We start from the raw sequence: 11,622 nt of genomic DNA on the forward strand, positions 1-11,622 counted from the left end.
CTCATAATTGGCCTTAGATTTCTCATGCTCTTCTTCCACAATTGGCACGGTTTCAAGAGGGATACATGCAGAATTTTGACTCAAGTCCATGGCCTCTTTGATCTACTTCATATTTTACATGTTATACACTTGGTTTTTCCCACTAAATAGTACATATTAGGGTTTGTTTCCTGGTTTTTAGCTATGTTTCACACATTGACTACTTAGACCCTAATAATGCTATTTGGTGGATGGTTTGAGACTTTAAGATGCTTGATTGGACTTTTGGGCTTAAATTCTCATTTTCTTCCTTTTTAATTGTTGATGAACCCTTTAGTTGCCTTGGGTTATCAAATTTTACTAGAATGTAGAAGTGAGTATTCTAGGTCATTTCTCTAGAGAGCAAAGCATACAAATCATTGTTCAAATGTTTACAAATTAATCTAAATTTTCAAGTGACTAAACTAACTCTATAATGCAACAATAAATGTTTGTAAAATTCTGTTTTAGTTGGAATGAAATGAATGATAATTATGGTGAGCCCAAGTCAGATTTCCTAACATTAATCATTGATTTCCAGAATTAATAACATCATAAACCTTCTTGATTAACCTAAAATGAGATACTTATAAACCTCTAAGTGTGGTGCACCATTAGACTCAATGGACACTAATGAATCTAGGTCAAGTGAATTTAGAAATTAACACTATATTCAGCCTTATTCTACACAAGTTTCAGACCAAAACTAGTGGAAGAAAAACACCTTAAGTCAAATTCATATAACTAATATGGATATAACTCAAGTCTACATAAGAACTTGAATAAGAATTAGCAAGAACTTATGAAATAACCCTAGAACATTAAGATAAATCATAAATTTCAGAATTGAAAATAGCATGAAAATCTAAATTCAACATTCATATTCTCATCAAATTGGGATTAGAATCACAAAGTCTTCAACCAAAACAGGTTCAAAATTTGAAATTCTCAATTAATCAAGACAAGAACATGAAATCAAGAAAATGAACAACAATTACAAATCTGGAAATCTCATAATGTCAAGTCATCTTTCTTGGAGCTCTAAATGATCAGCCTCTCATGCTCTTCCTCTTCACTTGAATCAGACCTTGAGAAGCCTCCATGAATGTATGAAGATGAAGATGAAATCTGGAGATCAATGTGTGCTGGATGAAATCTGGAGGAGAAGAAGAAAATGGACGAAAATTTGGAGGAGAATGAAGGCAGAATTCAACCTGAATGAAGGAGAAAGGAGAAGAAATGATCAGGATAGTGAGAAGATGAGAAGATGGTGTGATCTGGACAAGAAGATGAGAGAACTGAATCTGGGAAATTGGAGAGTGAAAATGAACGAAAATTGAGAGAGAATATGGCTGAAGTGAGAGAGTGGGATCTGAATTCTGAGGCTCCAATCTGAAAATTCTGCTTAAGTATGAGTAACTAATTCTGATCCAATGGTGATGATTCCAAGGCCAAAAACTGAATCAGTTATTCCAGCTGGAAATAATGAATTAAAATTAAAAATTAATTCTGGAAATTAGAGGAAATGAGGCGCCAAAATGAGCTGGAGATGAGAGCATGAACAATGTGACTAAGCATGGACCATGTGACTTCATGCATGGGCGAAAAACGTGACTCTCTCAGCTGGCTCATTTCCATGTGAATTTCCATGCATTTCAGAAATAATTCACGCCTAAATTGCTTCGCCTTTGCATCATGATGATGTCAGCTATTGCTTCCCATGCTATTGCTTCAATTCACGCCATTATGCACTTCTTTGTTTCCCTTGATGATGTCATCCCATGAATTCCTTAGATCAGATTATACATGTGCTCTTGACTTCTCCAAATTTGTTGACCAAGTCTTTGCTCCTTGATTCCAAAATTGCCCTCACACAAATCTGAAAATAAAGACACAAAACTAAATAAATTCTAAAAAGACAATTAACAAGGAAGAAAATGAGAATTTAAGCCCAAAAGTCCAATCAAGCATCTTAAAGTCTCAAACCATCCACCAAATAGCATTATTAGGGTCTAAGTAGTCAATGTGTGAAACATAGCTAAAAACCGAGAAACAAACCCTAATATGCACTACTTGGTGCCAAAAACCAAGTGTGTAACATGTAAAATATGAAGTAGATCAATTATCTTTTTAGAATTTATTTAATTTTGTGTCTTTATTTTCAGATTTGTGTGAGGGCAATTTTAGAATCAAGGAGCAAAGACTTGGTCAACAAATTTGGAGAAGTCAAGAGCACATGTATAATCTGATCTAAGGAGTTCATGGGATGACATCATCAAGAGAAACAAAGAAGTGCATAATGGCGTGAATTGAAGCTGATCACTTGAGAAGCAATAGCTGACATCATCATGATGCAAGGGAGAAGCAATTTAGGTGTTAATCATTTCTGAAATGCATGAAAATTCACATGGAAATGAGCCAGCTGAGAGAGTCACGTTTTTGCCCATGCATGAAGTCACATGGTCCATGCTTAGTCACATTGTTCATGCTCTCATCTCCAGCTCATTTTGGCGCCTCATTTCCTCTAATTTCCAGAATTCATTTTCAATTTTAATTCATTATTTCCAGCTGGAATAACTGATTCAGTTTTTGGCCTTGGAATCATCACCATTGGACCAGAATTAGTTACTCATACTTAAGCAAAATTTTCAGATGGAGACGTCATTCTACACATTCATCCTCTCTCTCTAGGTCTGATTTCTCTCATTTCCAGCCTCCACAATTCACGCCATTCCTCAAGTATTGGGAGTTCTAGATCTGGTTCTCCTCCATTTCCAGCTCCAAGTTCGTTTTTCCAGCATCAATTCGTCATCCAGTTTCATTTTTCTTCCATCCTTAATCCAGATTGTTCATCAAGTGTTCATTATCAATTCCATCATTCCAGATTTGTTCCTTCATTTCATTCAGCATTTTTTTTCCTTCAATTTTCGTTCATGTTCTTCCTCTGTCCAGACTTATTTCTTATCTGTCCTCTTTGATTCTTCCACCTTGTGTCATTCTCTTCCCCATTCTTCATCAATGTCGTTCCTCATCTTTCCAATTCCAACATTAATTTCGTCCATATTCAGTCACATATTTTCCAGCTTCAAGATGTCTTCTCAAGTTCAAAGTCTGATTGGTTTGAAGATGAAGAACATGAGAGGCTGATTTTCCATTGAGCTTCAAGGAAGATGAACTTGTAATTTGAGTATTTCAGAATTGCCTTCCTCATTTGTAATTTCAATTCTGTAATTTCTTCTATTTTCTTTCAAGGATTCAAAATTATTGTTCAGGTTGGATTGTGATTTTGATTCCAATTACACATTAGATTGAAGTTGTGGATGTTGGATTGATATTTGATTTTGTATTTCAGTTCTGGAATGTATGGATTCAATTGAGTGTTCTTGAATGTGTTCATATGTTCTTGATGTTCTTGCTCAGATTTCTCCATATTTCAAGCTAGATCCATATGTGTTTATATGAATTTGGTTTGAGAAGTTTTTCTGCCATTTAATTTGGTCTGAATTCAATGGTTATGAACAAGGCTGATTTACATTATCAATTTCACTCCGCTTGGCTTAAATTCATAATGATCATTGGATGCAATGTTTCACAACACTTTAAAGGTTTTAGAGTGTTTTTCATTAAGCTAATTGTCATTACATGTGTGGTTGCAATTCTGGAATTCAAGAATTATCACAAGGGATTCTAACTTGAGCTCATCATCTCATTCATTCACATCAACACATTTAAATCAGAAAATTACAAACATTTAGTTCTCGTATTCTAGACATAGCTGAAACATATCTTCACTCCCTTAATTTGTCGACAATTGAACCATAATTTGTGTGCATTGCTCTCTTGAGAGATGACCTAGAATGCTCCCGCCTACATTCTAGTTTTCATTGATGGCCTAAAGCAACTTAGGGTTTCGTCAATTGAAAAGTGCGTTTTTGAAAGAAAAAAAACTTTTGTTTTGTGAGCAATCTTGAGTTTTGAAGACGATCTTAGTTTTGTGAGCCACAGTTCATCCATCTTCTAAGGCAAATGAAAATGATTCAAGCAAGCCTAAGGGGAAAGAGGTGTTGGGAAGAAGAGAGCCTCCAAAAGAATATCAAATTGGGGACCCTATTCCAAGGGATATGCCATTCCCTAAGGCCTTAACTAGATTTCCTAAGAAAGGGCAAGAAGAAGATAGGCATGATGTGTTTGATATGTTGAAGAAGGTGGAAGTGAACATACCACTTCTTGAGATGATAAAAAGCATGCCTAAGTGTGCAAAGTTTTTGAAGGAGTTGTGCACTAATAAAAGGGGATTCAAACCATTAGCTACAATTCAAATGAGTCCTAACATTAGTGCTGTCTTCAAGCCACAGCTCCCTCTAAAGTGTAGAGATCCAGGGGCATGTATCATTCCTTGTCAAATAGGGAATGTGTTTGTTCAAGAAGCCTTGATTAACCTAGGGGCAGTCATCAATGTGATGCCCACTCACATTTATTCTTCCCTTAATCTTGGTGGTCTTCAAGATTGTAGTGTCATCTTGCAACTAGCCGACCGGAGCACTAGGAAGCCTAAGGGATTCTTGGAAGACATCTTAGTGAAGGTCAAGGACTTGGTTTTTACAGCAGATTTTTATGTGTTGGATATGCAAGAAGGAGGCCAAGGCACACTCATCCTTGGGAGACCTTTTATGATGACATCAAGTACTATATTGAACATGAAGGAAGGTAAACTTACCATGGAGTTTTTGGACAGCATGATTGAATTTAACATATTTGATAGCTTGAAAAACTCTTATGTTGATTATAGCCTTCATTTTATGGATTGCATTGATGATACACTTGATGGAATCATTGATGAGATTTCTATGCATCCTAGCTTGGATGATGTTGCATCTTTACCTAGCCTAACTTGTTCATGCACTCATGACTCTATTTGTGTGAATTGCAATAACATAGTATTAATTTTGTCTAATTTGAAATCTCAAGATGAATTGCATTGACTTGAACATGAGCATTTGAATGGCAGCATACTTGACATGCATCACTCATCTACTTGCACTCCATTTAAAGCACTTGTGTTGTCTAGTTCCTCACATGACCAAACATATGCTTCTTTAAGTGATTTGCTTGCATTAGATGAGTTTGATGATTTGAGTATCAATTTTGAAAATTCTGTTGATTTAGTGATTGAATCAAGTGATGAGAGTTAAATTGCATCTAATGATGGCCCTAGTTCATCTTCCACATGTCATATTGTATCACATCATTTGATTTCTTCTAGTGAATTTAATTCTGGAATTTTTGACGGCTTTGATCCTTTTGTGCCTAATCATTCTCCAAGGTTGGAGGAGTGTTCTACTTGTGATGTTTCAGGTTTAGGGACACTTGAAAGGCATGAACAAAGTAATTTTGGGGCTGTTAATGATCCAAGGGGCGTGCAAATTGGTGCTGAAAGTCCAGAATCAGATCTAGCCAAACCTGAAATTAATTCTGGAGCAAGCCAATCAGATCTGGATGTGAGGCACAAGGTTGGAACCAAGCAAGTCAATTTGGACGAAATTTTTCGCACAGCAGCTGTGAGAAGCTTAGACATGCCACTTAAAGAGGAAGACATGGATCTAGCAAGGCAAATTCAAGTGCAAAAGATCCCTCCAATTATCATTGAGCCACCCAATCTGGAGTTGAAGCCACTTCCTTCACATCTTAAGTATTCTTACTTAAGAAATGGTAATCAACTTCCTATTATTGTTTCTTCTTCACTAACCCCTATAGAAGAGTCTTTGTTGTGTGATGTAGTGAGGAAGAACATTGAGGCTATTGGGTGGACACTTGGAGACATTCCTGGAATTAGCCCTCAAACTTGCACACATAGGATCATGTTAGAGGAAAATGCCAAGGCAATAAGGCAGCCACAAAGGAGGTTGAATCCTCTCATACTTGATGTGGTAAAGAAGGAGGTCACCAAACTCTTGAGTGTAGGTATAATCTATCCTATTAGTGAAAATGAATGGGTGTCTCCAGCCCAAGTTGTGCCCAAGAAGAGTGGAATTACTGTGGTAAAGAATGAACATGATGAATTGATTCCTACTAGGGTACAAAATAGTGATTATTTTCAGATTTGCATTGATCCGGTTGATCAACATAAAACCACTTTCACTTGCCCATTTGGTACCTTTGCATATATAGAAGAATGCCTTTTGGATTGGGTAATACTCCAGGGACCTTCCAAAGATGCATGTTTGGTATTTTTAGTGATTTTATTGAAAATTGCATGGAAGTGTTCATGGATGATTTCACAATTCATGGGGATTCTTATTCTTCTTGCTTGAGAAATCTTGATAAAGTCCTTGCTAGATGTGTGGAGAAGAACTTGGTTTTGAATTTTGAGAAGTGCCATTTTATGCTTGAGCAAGGGATTGTCTTGGGCCACTTGGTTTTGAATTTTGAGAAGTGCCATTTTATGCTTGAGCAAGGGATTGTCTTGGGCCACTTGGTTTTAAGCCGTGGCATTGAGGTGGATAGGGCCAAAATTGAAGTGATTTCATCTCTGCCCTATCCAACTAATCTCAAGGACTTGAGATCTTTCTTATGTGGGTTTTTATAGAAGATTTATTAAAGATTTTTCAAAGATTGCACATCCCTTGTCTCAATTACTTCAAAAAGATGTCAACTTTGAGTTCTCTCCAAGTTGTAGAGATGCATTTGATGCTTTGAAGGCTAAGCTTGTTTCCCCTCCTATTTTGAGGAGTCCTAATTGGTTGAACCTATTTGAGATTTCATGTGATGCCTCTAATTTTGCTGTTGGGGCTATGTTGGGACAAAGGGAAAACAAACTACCTTATGTCATTGCATATGCATCTAGGACTTTAGACAAAGCACAATGCAATTACACCACAACTGAAAAAGAATTGTATGCATTAGTGTTTGCTCTTGACAAGTTTAGATCTTACTTGTTGCATTCTAAGGTTGTTTGTTTTACAGATCATGCGGCCTTGAAGTACCTTTTAAAGAAGAAGGACACCAAGCCACGTTTGCTTAGATGGATACTTCAACTTTAAGAGTTCAATTTGGAGATCATTGATAGAAGTGGAGCAACAAATCATGTGGCGGATCACTTGAGTTGATTGGATTATGACTCCATTATGGTGAATTCCTCTTTTGATTTCCCTTGTGATGAGTTTAGGGACGAGTCATGATGTGCTATTTCTTCCCATGATGTTGTTTGGTATTCTGATTTGGTCAATTTGTTGGTGCATAATGTGTTTCCAAATGGGATTACTAGACATGCTAGGGAGAAGCTTGCTAGGGAAAGTAGATACTATGTTTGGGATTCACCTACTCTTTAGAGATTGTGTAGTGATGGTGTCATTAGGAGATGTGTTCCTGATGTTGAGATTGATGATGTGTTGAGGATGTGTCATACTTATGCATGTGGTGGTCATTTTGGGGTTAGGAGGACCGGGCAAAAGGTTTTAGATTGTGGTTTATATTGGCCATCTCTTTTTGAAGATGCACATCAATTTTGCAAAGCATGTCATGCATGTCAACATTTTGGGAGTTTGGGAAAGAGACGAAATGCCACAAGTGCCCATTATATTTTGTGAGATCTTTGATGTTTGGGGTATGGATTTCATAGGTCCTTTTCCCTCTTCCAATGGTTGTGAATATATATTGCTCTGTGTTGATTTTGTTTCTAGGTGGGTTAAGGCTATCCCCACTAGAATTAATGATGCCAAAGTTGTGGCAAAGTTTCTTTTGTCTTATGTGTTTTACAGGTTTGGCATCCCAAGAGCAATCATCACAAACCAAGGGACACACTTTTGCAACAAGACTATCTCCTCTTTGCTTCAGAAATATAGTGTTCTACACAAGGTGGCAACCCCATATCATCCTCAAACAAATGGGTTGGCTGAGTGTTCGAACAAGGAGATCAAGTCTATCCTTCAAAAGATTGTGAGACCGAATAGGAAGGATTAGAGCTCAAGACTTGAGGAGGCTTTTTGGACATACCGGACTGCCTTTAAGACACCCATTGGGATGTCTCCATTTAGGTTGGTCTATAGTAAGCAATGTCACCTCCCGGTAGAGATTGAGCACAAAGCCTATTGGGCTATGAAGGCTTGTGTATTTGGTGAGGAGGGTGTAGCTATCTCTAGGAAGCTCCAACTTCAAGAATTGGAGGAGTTGAGATTGGGAGCATATGAGAGCTCTAAATTGTATAAGGAAAGAGCAAAATTCATTCATGATAAATGTATTTTGAGGAAGCATTTTCAAGTGGGAGATAAAGTGCTTAAGTTCAAGACAAGGCTCAAGCTCATTGGTGGCAAACTTCAATCCAAATGGGAGGGCCCTTACATTGTGGAGGAAATTTTTAACTATGGCACTCTCACCCTCAAAGATCCTCAAAGTGGCTTAACATTCAAGGCAAATGGCCACTTGTGCAAGAAATTTCATGAGGGTGAATCTTCCACATTGCTTACTGAAATGAGATTCAAAGATCCTCCATGAGTCTTCAAAGGTTGTATCTCTCCTTCTTATTTCTTTTTGATTGATTTGATTGATTCACAAAGCACACAAGTGGAGCACTAATTGGGATATGCTTGCTGTCACATATGCACACATGTGGTACACCATTCTTTGCTTGTGTTTGTGTTTGTGAATATCATTTTGAGTTCAAGTGTGGGGGGAGATGCAACCTGATTCATTAGGTTTAGAAAAACAAAAACAAAAAAAAACGAAATTCCTTTTCCATTGTTATGTTAGTTTTTGTTGTTTCTTTGTTTTCCTTTATTTCCCTTTGCTGTTTAATTTAGGGTTTTTGAAAAAAAAATTGACCTTTTTCCACACTTGTACATGCTATACAGATTTGATTTAATTCTTCCCATTATGTGTTTTGCATGCATTAGGGATAATGCATTGGTTAACTGTGGGGGAAAGTGTGTTTTTGAAAAAAAAAAACTTTTGTTTTATGAGCAATCTTAAGTGTTGAAGATGATCTTAGTTTTTGCATTTAAAGTTTGAACTTTTGAGATGTTGCTTTCTTTAGCTTAAATCTGTTTTGAAGCAAGAAACCATTTGGTTGAGTGTAATTGATTAAGAGAGGCAAGAATAAACCATATGGAAGGGACCTTCAACCATTGAGAGTTCTATGTTCCTTGGTTTTGTTAATTCTCTAGAACTTGTTTTCTCTCTTACTTGAGGCTACACTTGTGCATTGGTTGTAGGGAAAGTGATTATGGCCATCATTAAAGTGCCCAAGGCCTTTTAGCTAACCCTTGATTACTTAATTATCCCTTGTTTAGCCAAATTGAACCTATTTTGGATAGATTGCATGCATTTTCATTTGGTATGTTTCAATGTACATTGACTATTTTTAATTTAACTAGTAGATAACATCTATTGGGATCTGTTTCATTCATTCACATTGGCCATGCCATTTTATTTTATTTTTATGATTAGGAACATTTCTTGAGTTGTACCCAAATGTTAGAAGCTATGCTTGAAAAAAAAATGAAACTAAGAAGAAACAGAAAGAGAAAAACAAAACAAAGAAAGAAGAAAAAAAAGATTGTAGAAAAAGAAAATATATTTGAGAAAAAGAGATTCAAAGTGGATCAAAGAAAAGCAAAAGAAAGAGTTTGGATAAGCAAGTTTCCTTGGGTTTGCTATTTGATTTACTTGTTCCTATTTGTAGATTCTCATTTCATCTCATTCTTGGCCAATTATTCATTCCATCCATGATCCCTATTATGTTATCTATTGGGTTTAGTTTTGAGTAGTCTTGTATATTGAACATACCTACATTTTGGCCAAGACAAGTTTCTTGAACCAATCCCTACCCCTTTCACATGCAAATCTAAGTATATCCTTCATTGAGCACATTACATCCTTTGAAAGTCCATATGATTCTTGAGAATCCTTGCATGTTCGTAGTGGTGAGATAGAGGAATTACAAGCTTATAATAGAATGACTTGCCAAGGAACTTGAGTGATAATTGTACCCTTATACACCGAGTGCTTGAGTGAAACACTAATCCAGTGAGGTTTCTCTTTGAGATTACATTTTTGCAGATGGTTTCCTTGTGATGTATTATGGTTTTCTCTAAAGATTGCAACATTGGTTTGGTTCTTGTGATAGTGCATTGACTTTGAAAATTGAATTTACTCTTAAGAGCTTGTATTTTTGTTGTTTCCTTGTCTAGGTTTTGAGAGAGTTTTGCCCAAAGAGCAAAATCCAAGTGTGGGGGAATTGATCTACTTCTTATTTTGCATGTTATACACTTGGTTTTTGGCACTAAATAGTGCATATTAGGGTTTGTTTTCCGATTTTTAGCTATGTTTCACACATTGACTACTTAGACCCTAATAATCCTATTTGGTGGATGGTTTGAGACTTTAAGATGCTTGATTGGACTTTTGGGCTTAAATTCTCATTTTCTTCCTTTTTAATTGTCTTTTTAGAATTTATTTAGTTTTGTGTCTTTATTTTCAGATTTGTGTGAGGGCAATTTTGGAATCAAGGAGCAAAGACTTGGTCAACAAATTTGGAGAAGTCAAGAGCACATGTATAATCTGATCTAAGGAATTCATGGGATGACATCATCAAGGGAAACAAAGAAGTGCATAATGGCATGAATTGAAGCTGATCACATGGGAAGCAATAGCTGACATCATCATGATGCAAGGGAGAAGCAATTTAGGCGTGAATCATTTCTGGAATGCATGGAAATTCACATGGAAATGAGCCAGCTGAGAGAGTCACGTTTTTGCCCATGCATGAAGTCACATGGTCCATGCTTCGTCACATTGTTCATGCTCTCATCTCCAGCTCATTTTGGCGCCTCATTTCCTCTAATTTCCAGAATTCATTTTCAATTTTAATTCATTATTTCCAGCTGGAATAACTGATTCAGTTTTTGGCCTTGGAATCATCACCATTGGATCAGAATTAGTTACTCATACTTAAGCAAAATTTTCAGATGGAGACGTCATTCTACACATTCATCCTCTCTCTCTAGGTCTGATTTCTCTCATCTCCAGCCTCCACAATTCACGCCATTCCTCAAGTATTGGGAGTTCCAGATCTGGTTCTCCTCCATTTCCAGCTCCAAGTTCGTTTTTCCAGCATCAATTCCTCATCCAATTTCATTTTTCTTCCATCCTTAATCCAGATTGTTCATCAAGTGTTCATTATCAATTCCATCATTCCAGATTTGTTCCTTCATTTCCTTCAGCATTTTTTTTTCTTCAATTTTCGTTCATGTTCTTCCTCTGTCCAGACTTGTTTCTTATCTCTCCTCTTTGATTCTTCCACCTTGTGTCATTCTCTTCCCCATTCTTCATCAATGTCGTTCCTCATCTTTCCAATTCCAGCATTAATTTCGTCCATATTCAGTCACATATTTTCCAGGTTCAAGATGTCTTCTCAAGTTCAAAGTCTGATTGGTTTGAAGATGAAGAACATGAGAGGCTGATTTTCCATTGAGCTTCAAGGAAGATGAACTTGTGATTTGAGTATTTCAGAATTGCCTTCCTCATTTGTAATTTCAATTCTGTAATTTCTTCTATTTTCTTTCAAGGATTCAAAATTATTGTTCAGGTTGGATTGTGATTTTGATTCCA

General features: G+C 36.6%; 1 protein-coding gene across 1 annotated transcript; it reads left to right on the plus strand.

Moving 5' to 3' along the window:
- Positions 1 to 8,037: 8,037 nt before the first annotated feature.
- LOC129289952 (uncharacterized) lies at positions 8,038 to 8,508 on the plus strand. The gene has a single exon (XM_054926691.1). The coding sequence runs from the start codon at positions 8,038 to 8,040 to the stop codon at positions 8,506 to 8,508; it is 471 nt and encodes a 156-aa protein (XP_054782666.1).
- Positions 8,509 to 11,622: the final 3,114 nt, after the last annotated feature.

This window comes from Prosopis cineraria, unplaced genomic scaffold (genome assembly GCF_029017545.1).
Source record: "Prosopis cineraria cultivar Desert tree isolate PC_DT_omini unplaced genomic scaffold, ASM2901754v1 PC13, whole genome shotgun sequence".
Classification (NCBI taxonomy): Eukaryota; Viridiplantae; Streptophyta; class Magnoliopsida; order Fabales; family Fabaceae; genus Prosopis; species Prosopis cineraria.